At 40.9% G+C, this 22,520-nt stretch overlaps 3 protein-coding genes across 4 annotated transcripts in view; 1 reads left to right on the top strand and 2 right to left on the bottom strand.

Moving 5' to 3' along the window:
- The first annotated feature begins 69 nt into the window (after nt 1–69).
- styk1b (serine/threonine/tyrosine kinase 1b) lies at nt 70–10,234 on the top strand. The gene is made up of 10 exons (XM_050047448.1): nt 70–3,464; nt 4,689–4,744; nt 4,939–5,109; nt 6,369–6,701; nt 6,826–7,007; nt 7,159–7,233; nt 8,509–8,717; nt 8,848–8,888; nt 9,223–9,319; nt 9,407–10,234. The coding sequence occupies exons 2-10, from the start codon at nt 4,690–4,692 to the stop codon at nt 9,597–9,599; spliced, it is 1,356 nt and encodes a 451-aa protein (XP_049903405.1). The 5' UTR covers nt 70–3,464; nt 4,689; the 3' UTR covers nt 9,600–10,234.
- A 148-nt stretch (nt 10,235–10,382) lies between these two features.
- On the bottom strand, nt 10,383–17,431 carry phc1 (polyhomeotic homolog 1). Of its 2 annotated transcripts, none has more exons than XM_050047354.1 (14): nt 17,293–17,431; nt 16,331–16,452; nt 16,101–16,211; nt 15,940–16,005; nt 15,704–15,847; nt 14,994–15,206; nt 14,067–14,807; nt 12,939–13,074; nt 12,627–12,805; nt 12,450–12,513; nt 12,248–12,335; nt 11,928–12,099; nt 11,425–11,665; nt 10,383–11,328 (listed from the first exon to the last, which is right to left on the bottom strand). In XM_050047354.1, exons 2-14 carry the CDS (start codon nt 16,445–16,447, stop codon nt 11,177–11,179), a joined length of 2,424 nt encoding a protein of 807 aa, XP_049903311.1. In that variant the 5' UTR covers nt 16,448–16,452; nt 17,293–17,431; the 3' UTR covers nt 10,383–11,176. The 2 variants fall into 2 exon arrangements, with proteins under 2 accessions (XP_049903311.1, XP_049903312.1); XM_050047355.1 differs by having other exon boundaries at nt 17,327–17,412.
- Nucleotides 17,432–19,540: 2,109 nt separating this feature from the next.
- Nucleotides 19,541–22,520, bottom strand: part of m6pr (mannose-6-phosphate receptor (cation dependent)) — an 8,980-nt gene continuing 6,000 nt past the window's right edge. Inside the window, exons 6-7 of the mRNA XM_050047489.1 lie at nt 21,440–21,566; nt 19,541–21,339 (exon numbers count right to left, since the gene is read on the bottom strand). Coding sequence (XP_049903446.1) covers nt 21,217–21,339; nt 21,440–21,566 — 250 coding nt within the window. The 3' untranslated portion in view covers nt 19,541–21,216. The remainder of the gene's footprint in view (nt 21,340–21,439; nt 21,567–22,520) is intronic.

Below are 22,520 nucleotides of genomic sequence, written 5' to 3' on the forward strand. Positions count from 1 at the left end.
AAATAAAATATAAAATAGAATGTGCATTATGCTACAGTGTTTAACATTGACACCTAAGATATTAAAATAATAAAATAATAAAACAAAATATATATCGTCTCTGTGCTGAGGCTGTAAGTGTAAAATTTAGCCAGCAAATTTTAATTAGCAAATATTAACATTATTAACTAAGATGGAAAATAGCAGCATTAACATGCTTAGTAGCATGTTAGCATTGCCATTGTGAGCATGTTAGCTTGCTGACATTAGCATTTAGCTGAAAGCATCACTGTTCACTGTGGCTGAATTATTTTTTTTTAAGGTCCTGAGTTTAAACCCATTCTGGGCGGAGGCCTCTCTGTACTGGTTTCCTCCCACAGTCCAAATACATTCAGGTCAGGTGGACTAGAAACTGAATTGCACATAGGTATTAATGTTAGTGTGTATGTGGTTGTCTGTTTATGTTTGCTTTGTGGTAGACTGACAAGCTGTCCAAGGTGTGACCCTCCTCTTTCCCAATGAGAGCTGGGATACGCTCCACCCACTGGGAACACTAAACAGGATGTGGGTATTGATAATGGATGGATGGATGGATGGATGGATGGATTAACCTTTTGTTATGAAATGCCACTTAATACTTCCAGGGGGAAATATTTTACTTTTTAATTACATTACCTACACCACTTATTAGACAGCTCCAGTTACTAGTTTATTTTCAGATTAAGATTTTGCATAAAAATGGGTAAGACTATGAAATACTTAGCATTTATATATTCAGCCAGTGGGTCTCAATCTTTTTGGCTTGTGGCCCCTCAGAAAAATGGTGTCTGATTGGGGCCCCTTGTCATTTTTTATTTGTTAGCAGTTCCATCAAAAAAACATTTCACTTTAAAACTGCACAGATAGTTTCTTTTTTAAATGAACGTTTATTTTGACTTATTTAAGCTTCAAACACTTGTGTTTGAAACTTAATGAGGTCAAATTCTCCAGTACTTAATGGATAAATTAGGTTTGAGAAAACTCTACAAAATGAAAAATCTGTGTAGCAGAACTTTGTTCTTTATTCTTTCCTCTCCCATTCATCCTCTCATGACCCCTCAGATTTATCGTGTGACCCTTTTGATAGGTCAAAAATGGGAACCACTGGACTAAACTCAATAGATATAATTAAAACTAGCTCCACCTTGATCAGCTACAACAGTGAAATGTTTCTCGTGTATTGAGGCGTCAGTATTAACAAAAATAATGTAACATTTAATCATTTATGCAGAATAAGAACATTTACTTGGATAGTTTCAGTACATTTTATTGTACAGGACTTTTACTTGTAATTGAGTAATGTTACATTGTTGTATTGATACTTTTAAGTTAGTAAAGAATTTAAGTACTTATTCCACCATCATAACAATGCACTATCTTGGCTGACAGTGCATTATTATTATTTTTTTTAATTACAGGCAAATAATACTACACACAGCACAGATGACAACATGACATGATGATATAGTCTCACAAAAGGAAAAACAACACAAGAATGAAACAAACAAAAAAAGTTACACTTATACAGACCAAAGTGAATAAAAGATAGGACCAAAACAATTAAAATGACTAAGTTGATAATACCAGTAAAAAAAAAGATAAATAAATTAAATTTATATGACAGAGCAAAATTCATTCATTCATTCATTCATCTTCTAACCGCTTCATCCTCTTGAGGGTCGCGGGGGGGCTGAAGCCTATCCCAGCTGACATCGGGTGAGAGGCAGGGTACACCCTGGACAGGTCGCCAGACTATCACAGGGCTGACACATAGAGACAGACAACCACTCACACTCACATTCACACCTACGCACAATTTAGAGTTATCAATTAACCTAATCCCCAATCTGCATGTCTTTGGACTATGGGAGGAAGCCGGAGTGCCCGGAGAGAACCCACGCTGACACGGGGAGAACATGCAAACTCCACACAGAAGGGCTCCCACACCCGGGATCGAACCGGCAACCCTTTTGCTGTGAGGCGACAGTGCTAACCACCAGAGCAAAATTATTATTATAAATTCTATTTAGTTAGAGCAAATTTTCTCCCTTTTCATGTTATGTTGTGCTACTTCGCAATGATTTGTAGCAATACTTTTTCCCATAAGACATTGCACAGTATTTATTTTAAGGAAAATTCAATTTAAATCTGTTCTGGATTGAGCTTTAGATTTAAATATATTACCCAACAGAATAATTGTATTTATAATCTGGGGACAGTTTTCATCCAGGACCCCCAATAAAATGTTTACAGGCGTAAGTTCAAAAGAAATGTTGGGTGGCCCCTGCCAGTCTTAGATATCAGTCCACAAACCTGCAACACAAGGGCAGCAGAAAAACAAATGCAACTTGTCTTCCTCTTCCTCATTGCAGAATCTACACAGGGATGATTTTTTCAGTGTTAAATATATTAAGTTGTTTTTTAGACACAATCATTTTACAGAAGCTCTTCAGTTGAAAGATCAGATAGGATAAGAATCAATTGTTGTTTTGTACATTGAACTAAAACATAGTTTCCAAGGTATCGAAATGACAAATTCGTCTTCCCAAAAAGAACAGATTATATGAGGGAAAGCAGTAAGAGCACTTCTCTGTACAATAAATTTAAAATCTTTTATTTATCTATATTTTGAATGGCCATTTCTGGCGTCTTGTACCAGATGCGCACACCAGTTTTTTTAAGTTTCCATTTCCAGTTAGTTGTGATAGCTGAAAGCAGCTGATTGAAATTAAAAACAGATTTAACCATAGACACAGCAGAATTGACAGTGCACTGTCTATATCTTTTTCAAGATGCAGGATTATGTGTCCTCATTTAATGCCTGTACCTGGAAAGAAATGAAAGTCATTATCGTTGACTAAATACTCCAGAGCAGGCCGAGCTTGTCCTACAAGTTCCACTTCAGTGAAGGCAAAACATGCCTAACAAAAGGCCTAAAAATGACAAAGAGTGGCAGGACCAGTTTTCCCAAACAAAGAGGAGAAAGGCAGGGCTACAAATAGTCGACATATGTTGACTTCAGTGAAACAGCTAATGACAGAATGGAGTCGAGGACACTCAAAGAAAAGGCAGGGCGAGACCGTGGACATCTATAAACCTGACATCAGTTGATGCATCATTTTTAAAACCTGAGGAGGGAGGCAGATAGGAGGAAGAAGGAAGCGGTAAATAGGAGAGCACAGGGACAAGGTGTAGGTGAGGAGGGTGGAGTTAAGAAAACACACACACAACGTGGAGCATAGACAAACAGAGCGCAGCGCATTGATCCCCTGAGCCGGACAGGTCGCCTTAGAAAAACAAGACAATAAAGATCTGAGCAGCACAACACATTCAGCTGGGAGGATGTGTGAAAAGTGCCTGGCCTTGTGAAGGAGGGGAACATGAGCCTGGAATAACAGGATTGGACATTTTCTTTTGGGATATAAAACATAACTGAAGGAGCTGAGGTAAGGATTTTATACACTACATGTCTTTTCCTTTGCACTGTTCTCACAGTCACATCACAGAGGTATCTCTGAGGTAGAGTGAGCTGATGTTGATGCATGATATTAATCTGAGAGCTTAAATGTGTGTCTCACTCTGGTTAGTCCATGTCTGGTAATCATTTTGTTAGCTCTGAATGTGCAAGCAGGTGCTTCGTTTGCCCTTTGGGTGTGTGGAACAACAGTAGCATTTACAGGTCAAAAAATGCAGGTGAACAGGTTTAGAGATCTCATATCTGACGTGGAGAGTATGATCATGTGGTTGAAGATTGTCCCTGTGTGATTACAGTGTAGTATGTACCACATATAAAGTATTAATTTGACCTTAAAAGTCATTGAATAGTCTTGAATTTGGCCTTAAGGGTCTTGATTGCCACAAACATTTACCTTATTTCTTCTTTTCTCAACCTTATACTGTCTTTTCACTTAATACTTGCACTTCCCTGTTGGCAAAAGGTTGATAAAACTCATTCTAATAACCATATTCCTACACAAAACCCACCTCCAGCACCTCATATACTACTTACCTTCATACTTACCTGCAATGCTTCTTTAGAAAAGTAGATGATTCTTCCATAAGCAGTCTTAAATTGGGTTAAGAAACATTTTGAAAAGGTCAGTTTAAGGGTCTGATACCTGTATACACCCTGTTAAAGTTGCTCTAAATCCAGATATACAGCATGAGGATCCCTCGGTTCAGGATGACACATTTTATTTCCGTATGCAGCTGTGGTGTAGCTCATTAAGTAATACTTCATCTAAGGATTGATCGATGATTGAGGTCTCTTTTTTGAGACCAAAGGGATCAAAGATTTTTGTTACACAAGAAGATAAATTAAACAACAATTCAAAGAGGTGTCTGAGTTTTTATTCTCATTGCCACTTGTCCGTGGCAGGATCCACAGTCTGGCATACCTCAGAGTCAGTGATACAACGTCTGAAGTTCCTGGTCTCAGTTACACGTTCGCCCAGACACCTTCACACCTGCAAGAGTCGAGTTACTCTTCCCAGATTCAGCCCCAAAGACACCACTGTCACTTTATGTGCTGTTATCGTGATTAGAAAATGTCCTAAAGCTGTTACATAACAACTATAAGCTCATGGAAATGCTAAAAACATACTGGGTATAAAGTTTGACTGTCAAAGTGAGTGAAATGCTTTAATCTCATCTTTTTATATATTTACCAGGATGTCTTCAGTATCAGAGGCAGACTTCCGCTGCAAACATGGAGATACTATCTGTGGTGAGTTTAATCAGCTGCTTAAAGAATTTGGCCACTTACCTGCTCTGGCCTTCAGAGGCTTTGTTAAATATACCACACATACCAGCACAGATTGAACAGACAAACATGTCTGCCACTTTGACAGCACTGTGTCTCAACCCTGCTGTGTGATAGTAAAGATTTTTGTTTCTTTGTGTGTGTGTTCCTGTGTGCAGAGATCCGTGTGTATGAGCAGGAGGTGATTGTTGTGCCCATCCTGCTGCTGGCCAGCTTCCTGGTCACCCTGGTCTTCATTTTGCTGCTGCGCTTTTGTCCGGAGAAAGTCGATCGCATCCGTCCGCAGGCCTCAAAGCTGACCACCAGGAGAGTGCTGCATGGCATTGATGGTAAGACTGATTACCGAAATGACATTGGATCTGTCTGCAAACAGTCAGCAAACTGATTCCATATGTGGGTTTTTGTATTTTGCTTTTCCAGGAGTTTTAATCCACAGTCCAGGTTCATTTTACTTGATTTAAGCCGAATTATTATGCATTCATTTTTATCTTTGTTAAGCACCTTTTAAGCTGCCCTCACCCCACAATCATGGTATCATTAATTTCAGCACAAGCTCAGCTACAAATCTGACTCACCATGTTGTCAGTTTAATAAAGTATGAAGCCAGCAATGTCACAGACACTTATAAAACTATAAAAATTCTCTAGAGACAATCACTCAGAGTATTATAATAGAACAATTGACCCCAAAAGTATATACACAAATACATCAGAAGAGATAAAACACTGAAAGTGATTTTACCCGTTTATTATTGTGCCGACTCTGGTCATCAGACATAGGTGAGATATTGTTTAAACATCAGCACTTGTGTCTAGACTCTTGAATATGTACAGTTAACAGTAAAAACTAGTCCTCGTCCCACATCTTCTTCTACTTTTTTTTTGTACAACAGATTTTTGAGATAGAAATGGTGTCTAATAATCACCTAGTTTTGCTGTTACATTCTATTTATGCAAATAAATGACATTAGATTGCAAAAGTAATCACCTCCTACTCTGTAAGGACCAAAGAGGAGCAGTAAAATTGCAGCTATGGGGCAAATTATAATTGTTTTAAACAACTTAAAACGTACCTGTAGTACAGAAAAAAAAGGGAAGCCACTGGGCTCACTTCAGGCACACTAACATATATGATATGCAGTTAAAATGCCTTTATTAGTTAAGGGTGTAACAAAGCTAAAGATTGCAAAAGGAGAATACCGACCGGTTTCCACCCACACTGGGTCTTTCTCTGGCCATGGCTGGAAAAAGGAGTCAACCAGAGTGAAAGGTCGTGATTCTTTACGTAGACAGCTAGTGACCTGGAGGCTGAATTATATCATTATTTGATTATTTGAATTATTCCAGCACTACGCAAGGATAAATAGTGTAACTATAATTACTGCATACATTATATTTTTGTTTTTGTTTTATCACTTAAGTCACTGTGTTATTTATTGATGGGTACTTTATTGATATTTAAGTCGTTAGTTAAGCAGCCTGGAAGAACTGGGCAACACCAATAGTCCTACTGAACCACTCCCATGTAAATCCCTGCACTTATCTCCAATAATGATTCTCTGCCCCCCCCCGCCTCTCTCTGTCCACAGCTCCACCAGGTCTCAATGTCCTGGAGCATGAAAGCATCGCTCTGGACATGCCCAGTACCTACTCCACCTTCCACCCCCCAAACACGTACTACTCCAAAAACCTCTCCACGGCTGTGGACACCCCCCCGCTCCCACCCAGCCCCCCGCCGCAGCCCTACAAGCCCAGTTTCACTCCCATCGTCCAGCCCAGAGAGCTGCCCCGTCAGAGGCTGCCCGAGTCCTTCAACCTGGTCACCCCCCTGCCTACTGCCTTCTCCCTGCGCTCTGACACCTCTGTGTCCCTCTACAGGGCCCGCATGGAGAACAGGAATGTGGTGCTACGAGTCCTAAATGGTGAGACGACCAGACTTGAATTTAACCTAAGCCTTTAATGCTCTAATTTGCAGGTCTTTCTCAAGTGATTTTCTGTAACTGCAGAGTTCCTGTTTCATCTCCGTCTCATCTTTGCCCTTTGCAGACTCTGCTGATGCCACAGAGAGACACAGCTTCCTGGGCTTTGCATCCTTCCTGGCCCAGCTGGGACCACACCCCTTCCTGCCAGAGCTTCTGGGTGTAGTCTCACTTCGAGCTCCTCTGGTTACAGTGGTGGAAGAGCTGGAGAACAGAGACCTGCTCAGCTACCTGTGGCGATGCAGACAGGTATATTTCTGCAGAGGGGGATACTGCTGCTACATGTGTCAACTCACTTTATGCATCAAAATATATATATTTAAAGCAAAAAAGGAGCAAAATGATGATCGTGTCATCCTCTGAATATTAAAGTTACTTATCTTGTTTTGTTTTTTTCCAGGAAAATGTGGATCCTCCATGTGACATGACAGAGCGACGAATATTTACCATGGCCAAACAGGTGGCCTCAGCATTGGTCAGTATGCGAACACATACAAATACAGATCATCATCATCCTGACAGTCCCAAAGATGACTAATGTCTCATTGTTTTTTGCTTGGAAAAGTAGTGAAAAACAGAAACACATTAAGAGTCTACAGCCATGCAAGCAGCTCTGGAGGCTGTAGGCTACTTTTGCAAAGCTAAATGCTAACATCAGCATGCTAACATTCTCACTGTAACTATGCTAACATGCTGATGTTACCAGGTAATGTTTACTGTGTTCATTATATTCGTTTATCTAAGGTGGTAACTTGTAAACATTTGCTAGTTAGCACTACAAGCAGCTGAGGTTGATGGTGATGTCATCAGGTATGACTGGTACTTGGTGATAAAAGTACTTACAAAAAGGTTAAGAACTTAAATTTTGACCTGATGAGAGATGAAATGAGATGAGAATCTGGAGGATTTGACAGAGTTTTGTCAGTCCTGCCTTGAGTGTCTGAAGCTGATTTCCTGGTAATCCATCCAATAGTTGTTAAGATTTCTCACTCAAAACCAAAACTGTGAACCTCAAGGTGGATCTAGAGGAAAATCAGGATCACCAGTGGCACATGAGACCAAAATAGTTCATCTTCCCAGGTATAAAATTACCTGGATCTTTTGCTGCAACTTTGCCAACTGAGCAGCTAACTTCCTGTTTAGTGCTCCACTAACTTCACTGGGTGTGAAGTTAATTAGATTTAATCATGCGTTGTTTTTTTTTCATACATTTGAGATGTTATTGGACTGAAAGACTCAAATCGGGAAAGTGAATCAAATCATTTCACAGGGGTCGTGATGCTCAAAAATTGTATCCTCTGATTTACAGACATCTTTTTCACAATATAAGTGAAGTGGGTAAAAGTAATTTTTGGGCCCCATGACATCATGTGACGGACCCAAGAGATGTAATTCCATTGTTTGGCCACTATGTAAGATTGGCGTCAAAGACTGGCACTGTTTATGGGAGGCTGATCTATCAAAATGTCATGGCAATCCACCTGATGGTTAGTTAATAGTTAGATATTTCAGTTTGGACCAAAGTGTTAAACCAATCCACTAACAGACCAAGAGCGCAAAATTGACATCTTTAGAGCCGCTAAAAAACCTGTCTCAGCCATAACAACATACTGTCTAACATAGATGCTTTAAAAATATGAGATTTTAGGAAGATCTTCACACATTTACTTCATGTCAGACTAAATTAAAATGAACTGTGCAGATTTGTGTGTTAAATCTTAAAATTCCCCTTCTCTTGTCGCCCAATCAGGAGTTCCTTCACAGTAAAGACCTTCTCCACGGAAACATTCGTGCCCGCAGCGTGCTGGTCTCCAAGGAGCACACGGCCAAGCTTTGGGGCCTGCATGGTGTCTACACAAGGAAGAACCAGGGAACCACTCAGAGAGACGATCCCAGCATGAAGAAGTGGCAGGCACCAGAGCTGTTAGCCAGGAGACCTGCCAGTCAGAGCAGCGACATGTGAGTGCTTCTGTTTTCATGTCTGGTGTTGTCTGTAGTTTACAGCCTCCAATAAAGATATGAGAAGCAGGAAATGCATGTTCTGTGAGTATATTATTAAGGGCATTTTTGCCTCTGTGTTCCTCTCTAGCTGGTCGTTTGGCCTCTTACTGTTTGAAATGGCAACACTAGGTAAGTTGACTTTAAGTATTTTATCCCCAAACCAACTCTTCACTTTGTGTGTGTGTGTCCCCAATGTTGAAACAAAACCTACCGTGTTACAAACCCATAAACAGGACTTTGTACGTTAATATGATTTTTGCACCAATGTGATGATGTACCTTAATCTGTATGGTATTTGATGTACTGCATTAGCCATAAAATAGACAAGCCTATCTGCCGATTTTATCCATAAACAGCTTCTCTATTGATTTTCCAGAAAAGTTACTGTGTAATACAATATATTTATATAGCAATGTAAAAATACTTATATTACTACCTACTACATGTACTTTTTTCTCTCTAGGTGAAGCTCCATTTGCAGAAATCCCAGTTACTGAGCTTCTTCAGTTTCATCAACGAGGGAAAAGTTTGAAAAAACCCTCCAACTGCTCCAACGCGCTGTGAGTATCCACTGCATCCACATAAGACACAACCAAATCAGCGTGCAGTTTCCCTCTTTAACAAATCCCCTGTGACCTCTCTCTCAGATACTCCCTCATTAAGGGCTGTTGCCAGTGGAAGGATCAGGATCGACCCACGCTGGCTGAGGTGAGCCGGAAGCTCCTCTCAGGAGAGAAAAGTGCCTCTGACAAAGTCCTCAAGGCGTCCGGGACAATTAACATTGAGCAGTACCTGCAGGAGGCAGGATACGGGGAAGCCAACAGCTACACTGTTTTCTGATCCGTGCGTGTGCCAGTACAATAGTTGCACTATTCTCCTCAGTGATACCCCAATGTGCACTTCTACAGAACAATGTCTTTCAGGTGCAATAAGTGTGTTTCAGATTTGGTTATTCATTATATACATTCTCCTACATCCGTTTCACACAATGGAAACAAGAAAAAACTGTTTACTGTGTAAGTTATTTACTTTTGGGGGCTATTTATTTTCCTCTTAGTAAGACCTCATTCATGTGTCTTCATCTGTTGAGGCAAAGCCTAACTCTTTCAGGTTCAGTTGGGGAAATACACCTAGTAGTTTTGTAGTAGTGCACTTTATGATATGTAAACTTGATCTTTGTACAGCCGCTGCATCCTGAACTTATAGTCCATACTGTTATGACGGTTTACAGATCCCAAAGCAAATGTATATTAACAGATGTAATATATGTTATAACCGTGTTTTGTACTGTTCTGTATTTAGCATTGTGGAAATGAAGGGCACATAAATGTATTTACATGTATTGACACTCACTGTTTTCTCTATAAGCTCAGTTCATGTGAACATCTACGGGCAAGAAATGAGCTCAAACTGTTTACACAAATTTAAATGTGAATAAAAATGTGAATAAAATATTACAAGTCCTACAGTGATCTTTTTTATTGTTATGCCTCCACGCACAGAGGCGGAAAGATAAGGCAGTGCAGGCAGTGCGGTTGCAAATTTTGTTTTATGTAGGTGGTGATCTTTTTCATTTTCAAGTGGCCGTCATGGAGGTTATAAAAGTACACACACACACGGAGGTCCAGTAACAGGTATTGTTTATTGGTAGTACTGCATACATGTACACAGAGCACTTCCACTGAGCCCTTGAGAGAGCAAACCATGAGGAATACCTATTTTCAGGTAGTTAGGTTGATTAAAGCTACTAAAACTATATCATATCCATGAAAAAATAACTTTGATTGTAGTACAAAATGGAAAAGATACAAAACTAAACTTTTACTAACTGGTAAAATGAACTAATTAAAAATGCCAGGCTTTCTGAGTGTCCTTTGCTCGGTGTGATTGGAGCCTGGATTGAACGTCTATGGTAAATAAACAACTACTAAAAAGACTGAAATATATAAATGTAGTGGACTGATGATGCCATCACTCCAAATCATATCACTAAAGTTAAAGCACCATTTGAAATACAGCAAGAAGGCAACGTTTCTTTTTTTTCCTTTTCAACCCAACAGGTGAACTGTCCTAGTTAGATCTAGCACAGATTGCTGCAGGCTGGCAGATCTGCACAGTTTCTTAAGAGTAAACATACAAAAGGCTTCTACAAACACTACTGACATGGAGAGTTCAGACCGTCCATGCTCAACACTCGCACATTAACAGTATACATACATGTGCTTGCACATTCAACGTCCAGAAAGTAAACTGTCTATTCCCATGTCTCCACATGACCGATGTTGAACCACTGTTTATAAAAACCACTCTCATTGTCACCGTAGATCTCAGTCTTTTTAAAACTTCTTACTAAAAAGGCATAGGTATTGATTCCAATGAGAACACGCTCCTGGTGACCCTCTGAAGAACTCACCGCATCACTCGCGCAGGGTGTTGATGGAGGCACAGATCTTGAGAGCGGGACCCAGCTTGATATTCATGGTGGAGATGAGATGGTCCTCTCGCAGGAGCAGCAGAGCCTGCCCGTCTATTTCCTGTGACAGAAACTGGGCGGCCAACTCTTCACAGCCTGGACACAACCCAACAGGAGGACAGAATTAGTTTAAAATGAGAAAAGACTAGTGGCTAGGGATCACAGAACAATTACTAATTACTGAACACCAACCTTGAAGTGATGAGATAAACCTGCAGACTTCTTCCACACTCCACTGAGCAGGAGTCGATGAGAGAAAGTTAGCCCCATCTAGTGGGAGGCTGCCAGGAGCCGAGCTGTCAGAGGGAGGAGCGCTGCGCTCATCGGCTCTTGAGCAGGAGTGTGAAGAGCTCGGGGACAGCGAAGGAGAATCGTCCTCGTCTTCTTCCCCGTCGCTGGATACATCCTCTGAGCGACTGGACTCAGAGTGACACTGTGGCAGAAAGAGTGGAGATTCAGACACAAAAGCAAATGATAAAATGTAAGATTAAGTATGGGCACTGTAATTTTTACCACGCATTACTCAAACAGGAGTTAACAGTGTATCTGTTAGGGACCATTTTCAGCTGTGGAATAATACACATGTAGTACTCAATGGCAACACTCGTTAGCAGGTTTTGATTTTTTCATATGATTTGTTAATTGGAAACTGTATATAACATCACCAGTCAAATCCTTTGAACTACAGATCTTACCTTAACAGGTAGGTGCCTGCTTGATATTTTATTACAGGTGATATTAGAACTGCTCCTGCGAGAGGGGCCCCTTCGCCTGGCGCCGCTCTCAGTGGGAGCAGGAGGTGGTGACAGCCCTGAACCACTCCCCCTTCTGCTTGTCTTAAAGTGTTGGCTGCAGCTCACGTTATACCTGCGAAACCAGGAGCACAGTCAAAACTGGTATGTTTGCCTACACTTGATGTAAAGCACAGTAGAGTTTTTGGAGGTATGTAGGACATCACCAAACAACAAACCAAATTAAAAACAAAGCTGAAACAGGAAGTCACAGTAAACCCTACCTCTTAGCGCATGTGTTTGAGCAGAACCTCTTTGATCCTCTGAACTGGGTGGCTGGGGCGAGGCTTCCACAGTACTCACACTTTAACACTAAAGAAGGAAGGGATGAAGCTACATTAAATATTTAGGAAATACTGATCATGCACACAGATCCATGCTATCATACTTGCTCATTAAAAAAATAAGATCTACTCCACCACTTACATGGAGCTCCATTCTCTGAGCGGCCAACCAGGGCGAAATCTCTGTCTTTGAGGAGTCCAGCAACCTGTCGCATCAAATACAAGCCCAACAGTGAGGAAAAAGTGCATAGCCAGTGTATTTCAAATCAGAGTTTTGATTAAATGTGAGGTCTGTGTTACCATGGCAGGGCACACTTACAGGGAAGGGCTCAGCTCCCTCCTGTATGACAAAGCCCTCTATTAGGTGGGTGAGGACTTGAGGTTTGACCACTGCCTGAGGAACAGGTGCTCTGTCTTTGTCCCCATGCCCGCCTCTTGACAAGGGCAGAGGCAAGGACAGGGTGGGAGGAGATGAGAAGGCGGCTGCTACAGGAGGAGCTGGTGAGGATTGAATAAAACAAGGACAATAATGAGCTCTCAACCAAATTTATAGACTAACAGTTAAAATTTGTACAGCAAAGTTGCGCTGCTTATAATTTAAGCTTGATTTTGAGAGGACAAATTGACTCACCGGAGTCCTTTGTAGGTGCAGGGGATAAGGGAGGAGCAGAATCTTTTGTGGGTGCAGAGTCTGAAGATTCTGTCGCCATCTCATTTGGTGCATCACAGTCAGATTTTCTTTTCAGAGAGCCAATGGCAGGTTTTATCTAATGATATGTGGGGGAAAAATAGGTTAACAATTCATTATACACTGGTACAAGCTTTCACACTGCTCTGAGCCCCAGGCTAAGGGGACTGCTAGCCCATGGCTAATCAAGTGTTCACAATGGCACAGTCCTGACATATTCCAAGTGGGCTGGACCTGCTCTGACACAGGGTTAGCCACAAGTTTGCCAGGTTATTTGCTGAAAATGGAGTTAACCCAGGGCTGAAACTTGCCAGTGGGGCCAAGTAAACAAAATTTTTTGTTAACATGAGTTACAAGTTCAGACATTTAACCCAGGGCTAGTAGAAGTGCAGTGTGAATCACATAGCTCTGGGCTTAAGTTAACCAAGGGTTTACAATGTGTGTGTGTGTGTGAAAAGGGGCTAAGTTAGCACAGGCTCAACTCTTACAGGGTTCACAAAGAAGTATTGCCTGACTGCCTGGGTCAAGTAAAATGGCATGTCGAGCTAGTAAATCTCGACTACTCACACACTGGTAAATGATAAAAATAGAATTAAACACTGTTTTTCCAGAGCTGATGGCGGAAGTAGCAAAGGCGTGAGCCATGATGCTTCCTTGTCATCACTTTTAAAAGCTTCACAAGCACAGTACTGACAGGGCACACATGAGAAAATGGCGGCAGGTAAAGACAAAGTGTAGGAGCTAAAAAGTATTGTAAAGTATTTCAATTATCCCGGAGACAGGTGTTCAGTTGGGTGGCGTTAGGGGATGGGGGAGTCCAACTATGTAACTGCACAGTTTGCCACAAAATTTGAGAACAAGGCAGATAAAAGGAGGTCATTTTTCATAACAATTAACTTAAGTGATTGTTGTTAAATAGAGCAATTTGTATATGGGCAAGTAAAGACTGACTTTGGGCAAGTAGATTTCTGACCCTCTAACGAAACCTCTCTTAGCCCAGAACTAAGGATAGCTACCTAAACACAGAACTGACAGTGTTGCTATGAACGTCCGGTCACTGGTTGATCTTACCATAGCACTGTTGTTGGAGACTGCATTAACATTCCCACCAGCTGTACTATCCTGGGCCGTGCCGCCTCGTGCCTGTGCCAGAGCCACAGCCTGTGTGTTTCCTGCTAAGCCCTGCCTGGCTCCCACAAGCTGCACAGGGATGTGTGGAGTATTGTGCTGGTTGTTGCTGGGTGGTGCTGGGAGAATGGGAGGTGGATGTCGAGGAGGCAGCTGCACAGGTACACGGTGTCCCTGAGCTGTCTTGGGCTGTATTGGCACAGGTCCTTTCTCTGCAGTAGTGCTGGCCTGTTGTAGGGGCTGCACCACCAGAGTCTGCGTGTTTATGTTGGCTTTTGGGGTCACTGAGCCAATGGGGTAACCCTGGGTGGTGGTAGGAACATTTGAGGTGGGTACCAGGATCACAGGGGCAGCAGAGGAGGACAGGAGGAGCTGGGAGAGAGGGAGTGCTGCAGAGGAGGTGGAGGAAGGAGCTACAGAAGCAGCAGGAGTAACAGTCTTTACAGTCATAGTGTTGGTGGTGGATTGCTGAGTGAAGTTGGCTTTGGCCATTTGCTGCTGCTGTTGCGGTTGCACTTGCTGCTGCTGAGCTGTCTGGGCGAAAGTCTGCTGCTGCTGCTGCTGCTGCTGCTGCTGCTGCTGCTGTCCGAGGGGAAAGCCGGCGACATCTTTCCTCTCTGGAAGCTCAGACTTGACAGCTACTGCTCTGGGACTGGAAACGCAGTGCAGGGCCAGATTCTGCACCTGTAAGATAAAGACAGGAGTAGGTTGTGGTGAAATGCAGTTGGAAAAAAAATTACAGGAGTGTACTTGTTGGAGTCAATGACTTGTTGGAGTCAATGACAATCATACGTTCCTGTCACACATTAAAGTTTGTAAGATTTTGAACAGGTCAGACTTCACATCACAGGTAGGTAATGGTGCTCAAACCTGATCATTGTCTGACTGTGCACTGGCAGTGGTAGGAGCGACTTCATGCTGCTGCTGTTGTTGTTGTTGTTGTTGTTGTTGTTGTTGTTGTTGTTGCTGCTGCTGTTGCTGCTGAGGCTGTGTCTGGGCAACTGTTGCCACAGTAGCTGTTGCTGTACCACCAGGCATGAAGATGAGCTGAGAGGCAAGGGGAGCCCTGAGAGAGCGGTTGACCTGTGTGCGGAGCAAAACAGATGGTCAACCTTGTACATAGCAAATATTTCAATGAATGACTCTTTAACTACACAAAGTCCTAAATGATTTGCCAACATCTGTAAGTGCTAAGTGTTAGTGCTCATTTTTAAAAGCACTTCAAAGCAATCGTGCAGTATCGCTGGTTCTCGAGAAACTTTTTTTTTTAATTTTCTGCTGATGGAGTTCAGTTTATGTAGGTTTTATCTTATGTATAGTTACAGAGGCTTTTACTGTTTAGGCTAACAACAGAATTTTTACTTTGGTTCCAATGAATACTGCTGCTCTTAGTGATGCAGAATGCATGAAAAACCCAAAAGGGAAATCTTTAGAGCACCAAATCAACAAGCTTTTACACACAGAACAAAGGTTGAATTGTTATATCGTAACAATCGGTGACACAAACAGGCACAATATACATTCATTTAATTAATTATGAACTTAAAAATGGACACGACGCACAATACTTATTAACTCACCCTAAGATACATCTGTCCCTGTCCTGCAGAGTTTCCACCCAGCAACACTGACTGGTTAAGTGCTGTTGTTGTTGCAGAGGTGGCCGGGCCATGGGGACGGGGATTGGTCATGGTACCTCCCGCTGATGTGGTGCTTAGGTTGACCTGGGAGGAACAGAACATTTTTAATCAAATGTACCTTTAAAAAACTAGCTGTGTAATTCAAAATTCAAACAACAATCAACATAAGAACCTACAGTGGTGGTTGCCTGGGACATGCTGTTACTTGGGGTATTGGATTGACGACTAGCTGCAAGCGTGGCCTGGTTCAAAGAGAGAATTGAAAGGGATGACGAGTAATGATTCTGCTTATTATATTTTTGTAATGACTAAATTTCCCTGTGATAACTCTGGTTACCTGTTGCACAGCAGCCAAGTTGTGGAGTTGAGCATTGTTGATCTGCTGCTGCAGCATGAGCTGCTGGAAGTACTGCGCTGCATTTGGCTGTCTTTGAAGTGCTTGGAGAGCCTAAACAAACACACGAACATACATGTGTAATCCACAAATATTTATATTGATGTATTACTAGCAATTCAAGATAACATTATGAGTCTGTTCATCACACACATGCAGTGGTTTATGCACACCTGTACAGCCTGTCTTTCATATAGAGACATGTGGGCTATCTGGGGTGCACGAGAGTTCCCACTTGTCTGAGGATTTCCATTGGTAGTGCCTGTGTTTTGGTCTTCACCTGCATCCATGTTTGCTGCTCAAAACACAGAAGCCACTCGTCAAAAGTAGTTGGGACCAAATGCTTTTGCTGTATACACAATAAACAATAACAATTTCCATTGATTGCAAAACTTTTTCACTACAGATATCTTAGAACTGCAACATCCAATTTTGCACACTGTACTGGGGTCACACAATGAAAAATGGACATCTGACAACTTAACTAAAGTAGTTAATAGCTCAAGTGCATTACAGTCAAACTCAGTGTCAGACTTTCCATTACTCATGTTGTTTTTAACTCAGGTAAGTTACAGATTTTTTTTTTTTTTCAGAGGACCCATAAATCACAGCTTACTACACCCCTGCACAAACACTACTTTTAACTACTTAACGTTACGAGACTGACCGACATTATTACTATACCATAATAGCAGATACAAGCATGAGCAATGAGGTATTTTCATTAGCAGATCGGTTGTCAACATGACAGATGAATGCGAGAGAAAGAACAACATGGAGGAAAGCTCAAAACACCAAGTGAGAAAGAAGCTAGCCAGCTGTTGCTAACTACAATGGACTTTACCAGTTAGCTTATCCATCTCTAACCAAGTCTGACATGGAGTTAGCATTACTTAAAAAACATTACAGTTTATAGACGAGCTAGGAAAAAACGGACCGAGTGCAGAAACATTACATGACAATGGAAATACCGTCAGTTTTGTGCTAACAGTAGTAAAAATGTGCAGCGTTAGTTTAACACAAGCTAACTAATTAGCTATGCTAGCTGCTTGTTGCAGGCAGAAAGCTAAGCTAGCTGGCTATCACCCTGGCAACAAGTCATCGTTTAGTGTTTCCGGTGTGCTTATGTGTTTACCTGTCTTCGGTGTTTCTGTCCTTTTCACACTTACATGCACTCAAGTTTTATGTTGCGAGCTTGATTTTAACTGCAGACAACGATTAGCCCCTTTTTTTGCCTCCAACGAAACCCCGCCCCTTTCAGCCCCCGTTCTTCTTCTGCCTCTTCTTTGTGTTGGCGGAGGACGAACCGACGTTTAACAGCGCATAGCGCCACCTGCTGGCGGAGTATGGAGAGCACAGACACACTGAAGTAGCAAAGAGCTCTTTGCTAGTAGATAAAATATGACTTGCTTCTCCTTTGACTCAATTTTCAAAACACTTTCAGGATGATAAGAGACAAACCAATTTGCTAAATTCATATCTTAAAACACTAAATGTTGTCCTTGCATAATACAAGGCATAAAAGCCTCATAGTCATCTCTAGACAGTCAAGTCATTATACAACCCACTGTCACAAATCACACACCTGCCTGAATCATCCAGCACCCTCGATTCAGATAAGAGCAACAGAGGAGAGATTAAGCGTCTTTTAAAGTTATTCTTAAAAAAATTAAATAACAGTCAAAGAGCCATTGTCGTTCCTTACAGTTCCCCATAAGGTCTTCTATAAACCAGCTACATAACCTTCAGAAAACTTTTAGAAAACCTTCAGAAAACCATTGGGGAACATTGCCTGAAGGTTTTCTAATATTAATATGGTCTCTTTTTCAGAAACTAAGACTAAGACTCCCAGTGCTGTTATTTTTTTGAACTGTTTTTCACAGTCAGTAGACTAATATGGAAATCCAAAAAACTGAGTTTACAAAAACACATCACTGATTTACACACACCAGCCTCTTTATTAGGTACACCTGTTCAACAACTCTTTAACGCAAATAGCTAATCAGCCAGTCACGTGGCAACAACTCAGTGCATTAAGGCATGTAGACATGGTCAAGACGACCTGCTGAAGTTCAAACCGAGCATCAGCTCAGTTTTAGGAGATTGGAAAAACGTTGCCTGGTCTGATGAGTCTGGATTTCTGCTGCCACATTCAGATGGTAGGGTCAGAATTTGTCATAAACAACATGAAAGCATGGATCCATCCTGCCTTGTATCAACGGTTCAGGCTGGTGGTGGTGGTGTAATGGTGTGTGGGATATTNACAAATCTGCAGCAACTGTGTGATGCTATCATGTCAATATGGACCAAAGTCTCTGAGGAATGTTTTCAGCACCTTGTTGAATCTATGCCACCAAGAATTAAGGCAGGTATACCTAATAAAGTGGCCACTGAGTGTATATACTATGAATACTATACTATACTAACGGCTACTATAAGCTACTATACACAACTGTGTGCAATTACAGACTGTCTTTATGCATTTATGAGTACAATATTATTATATTCCCAATAGCAAGTTTGTTTTCTTATCTCTGGCCAATTTAAACATTAAAAGTATTTTAGTTCTTGTATTCCTTAAAAAGGAAGCAGGAATACAGGTCATGAGGTTATGGTGACAAGTTGAACGGTGTAAATGTAAACTCTCAAAAAAGATGCAGAGGCAGAGTGGAGAGGGGACAGGAAATGACAGAAGTTAGACTATTTATTGAAAAAAAGTGCACCTGAAACCTCATTATTTAATGTGTTCTGGGGGGTGAGGAGAGTCTGTGATGATAGGACACTGCTCTGGTAAAGTTACCTGTGTAAATGAAAGTAAAACAAGATAACTGACGACATCATTTCAGCCCCACCTCGCACCTTCAGGATATGTTCATAAACACTGAACCCTTAAAACCATCAAGCGGTAGGCTATATTTAAATAGGAATACCACCAGCTATGAGTCTTTGCCCTCAAGACTGCAGGTTTGCTTTTTAACGTCATTTTAATTTTCTTTTATTACCTCACTATCATGGCAGATGTTTCGGTTTCAGAATGAAGACTTATGACTAAGTGCACTAAACCAATCTTACATTTGGATATAGTTTAGTGGAGTTTCTTATTGTAGAGGTGGAGTGTAATTTATGACTTTCGTCGTCATCAACTAGCCATGTTTCGTTTCTGTTTCCAGCCAAGTCCTTCTTTGAATAAGGTCTCTTAGTAGAATCAGGTTTTTAGCCTTCAGGCTTCTTTTAAGAGCCACTTATTCAAAAACAAAACTCAGTAAAGATTATTTCCCCTGAAACATCTGCCAAGTGGAGTGTATGGTCAAAACACTACTAAACATTAGCAAAGAAGATCTTACCTATAAAGTTCACTTAAATATAACTTATTAAAAAAGATGTTTTGTGCATGAAATGTTTTTATTAAAACATTTTACATTCATTAAATCTCCAAAGGTGAGTGCACTTGGGTGTGTACTGATTTCACCACCACAATGGGCATATACACAAACTACTTCTGTATTTTATTTTTGATGGAATCAGAAAACAAACAAAAATGGTTGGTGGCTATTAAATCACTCTAGTGGTTCACTACAACTGCAGGTGTACAGTAACCATTTCCACCACATGGCGATCCAGGAGTCGATTCCCTGAACTAAGCAAAGAAACGTCAAACTAATGAACACAAAAAGCAAGTTATAGAAACAAAACAAACAGAAGTACTCACACTGATAATAATAATAATAATAATAATATAGTAATGTGATTCACAACTGAAACTTCCTGACGCCGTCTTGCCATCAAGGCAGAAAATCCTGCTTTAATCTTTAGCATTAATTGTTTGAAATCTATAACAATATTACAGTAAATTAAGTGCTTTTATTGCCTCGCTATCCTCCTAAAGAAGCAAAGCATCAGACAGGAAGCAGCCTTAATATTTGGTCAAAGAGAAGTACAGTCTCCTTAATAATGTCGGTGTGTTTTGTTACGTAGGTTCCCAGATCAGTTTACCCACTATAATATGAATTATTTAAGTTTTGCTAATACAAATACTGTTCTTCTGCCGTGAATGTTCATTAATTCTAAGGAAAAACAAGTACATATATACTGCATATATACCATACTTTTTCAAATCATAAATAATGAATAGTAGAATTCATATATTTCTCACAGCCCATTACTGTTGTCACATTAAGTTGAATTCTTAATTTAGCACGATGTTTTGCTTCTAATTTTCTACGTTTAGTGCATCAATTTAACAGCACTGTTGACCTTTCTGATAAAAATGTAAGAGTTTAGTTACAACTGTCAAACTCAGATTTCATACAGGACCCGGCGATACTCAACATTTTAGGGAGAAATTAGCGCTGATGTAAAATCTTTCTCCTATAACGTGGGAAAAAGGAAACTATCAGTTGAGCTATGGTTTCTGCAGTGATTCCAACCTGCAAGGCAAAGTGTAAGCACAGTCACAGTACTTAAAAATTAAACATATGTTTCATAGCATTTTCGAAACACAAAAACAAACTGATTAAAGCCAAATTTACACAAGCAAAAGCACTTGTGTGTTTTGTAGCCTGCAACTGTCAGTGCACGATCAGAACCTGGAAAAAGCAACTTGCTGCAACCTGCACTGACAATAATTAGCTTAAGCAGAAAAACATCATTAACATGTCATAAAGTCTGAATTAAGTAGGAATCCAACTTCTCAACTCTTCCCTTACGTGTCAGATTTCCATGGAAGAAGAGTCATTTTCTGTTATCACTCTGTCATCACAGATGAATCACTCAGATGTTTGAAATCAAACAGCTGAATGAATGTTTGGGGGTTAGAAGAGGAGACAGGTCTGTCAGCCCTATGAGTAACATGCCCTCTCAAGTGCCAAGCAGATCACACGGTAGTTGCCCTAGGCATAAGTCTGGAATACAAGACAGTGTCGACAAGTCCTAACCTAAACCAGCTCAAAAAGAAAAAAAGAAAACAAGACTTGTGTCTAACAGCAACTTCATGTAACCTGTGAGAGAGTAAACTGTGTCACACAGTGAAAATTTCTGTCCCATTTCTGACACATTGAGGTCACATAGGCAGTAAGTGGTCATCTCTCTCCTCTGGCTCCTCTTCTAAAGGTTCTGAGGCCACTCCCCTGTAAGCTGGGGCTTCCTCCCGATTACGTGACCGACACACAAAGTCGCACCCGTCCTGTAAAGTGTGTGAAAGGTAAAGTTTGTTATGAATTTCCAAATACGTCACATACGCCTGATCTTTTAATGACGTTACTTATCAGCTGCATTCGGCTTACCGCTGTCAGATTGCCAAACTCCACCCAAAAAGCATAATTTGGGAATTGCTCCATCCCTTTGGCTCCGACAATCAATCGCTGGTAGAGGAAACCTCCGATGAGATAAACAGCCAGAAGACAGAAACCACTGGAAGAAGAGAGGGGCCATGATCACTTAACAATTATAATAGTATGCCCTACGTCACTACATCCTGACAGAAGTAGAGATAATCTTTGACAAAAAATCTTGTTCCTCTGCCTTCTGGTAGAACCTATGATGGCATTACAATTCACCGTAAATGAACAACAGCAGCCAATCAGAGCCGAGGACTCTCGAACACAGCTGTCAGTCATGTCAATTACTGTTTGTGAACAGCAGTCAAACTGTTTAAATATGCAGCGCTGATCAAATATGAAACAAGATTCTGTTACTGCATTGATTATTTCTCACCTTGAATGCTGCCAGAAACATATTTTAGTGTACTGTTTTGTAAAATAATAAAGTTTTTGACTGCCATGTTGAGCAGCTGAACCATTTTACCATCTCATTTTACAGCTTAACAGTCACTACAGTATGTTTCTGAAAACACTTAAGGTGAGAAATAGGCAGTGCAGTAACAGAATCTTGATTCACATTTGATCAGCGCTGTCTAATTTGACAGTTTGAAACTAGTGACATGATTGACAGCTGCACGAAAGACTCCCCGGCGCTGATTGGTTGCAGGGGATTCTAGCAAATGCCATTAGAATGATTAAGAGGAGGACAAACATGACTTTGTTCACAGAGTGTCTGTCTCGTGTGCTCCTGTGTGGACGTAGTGACAGTTTCAGCAAATATAACAAAAAGCTATTTTTATGAAACTTAAAAACTGAAGCTTTCATGATTTTAGTGTCATTACACTAGAGATGCACCGAAATGAAAATTTGTGGCCGAAGCCGAATAATATTAAACGCTTGGCTGAATACCGAGTACCGAATATCGTTGTTTAGTTTTTCATTAGTTTTTGCAGATGAACCCCCTCCAGATTAGTGTTGTCACGGTACCAAAATTGGATCCCACTGTACGATACCAATGAAAATATCATGGTTCTGAGTAGTATCA

Source organism: Epinephelus moara, chromosome 6, assembly GCF_006386435.1.
Source record: "Epinephelus moara isolate mb chromosome 6, YSFRI_EMoa_1.0, whole genome shotgun sequence".
In the NCBI taxonomy this organism is placed as follows: Eukaryota; Metazoa; Chordata; class Actinopteri; order Perciformes; family Serranidae; genus Epinephelus; species Epinephelus moara.

What these genes read in the sequence shown, in the direction of transcription:
- styk1b (XM_050047448.1), top strand. Translation starts at nt 4,690, where the DNA reads ATGTCTTCAGTATCAGAGGCAGACTTCCGCTGCAAACATGGAGATACT. An exon ending in GCCAGTCAGAGCAGCGACAT is followed by an intron (nt 8,718 to 8,847) that starts GTGAGTGCTTCT and finishes GTTCCTCTCTAG; the next exon opens with CTGGTCGTTTGGCCTCTTAC. An exon ending in GTTTGAAATGGCAACACTAG is followed by an intron (nt 8,889 to 9,222) that starts GTAAGTTGACTT and finishes TTTTCTCTCTAG; the next exon opens with GTGAAGCTCCATTTGCAGAA.
- phc1 (XM_050047354.1), bottom strand. Translation starts at nt 16,447, where the DNA reads ATGGATGCAGGTGAAGACCAAAACACAGGCACTACCAATGGAAATCCT. An exon ending in AGGGACAGATGTATCTTAGG is followed by an intron (nt 15,207 to 15,703) that starts GTGAGTTAATAA and finishes CTCCGCACACAG; the next exon opens with GTCAACCGCTCTCTCAGGGC. An exon ending in TCTCCAACAACAGTGCTATG is followed by an intron (nt 13,075 to 14,066) that starts GTAAGATCAACC and finishes ACATATCATTAG; the next exon opens with ATAAAACCTGCCATTGGCTC.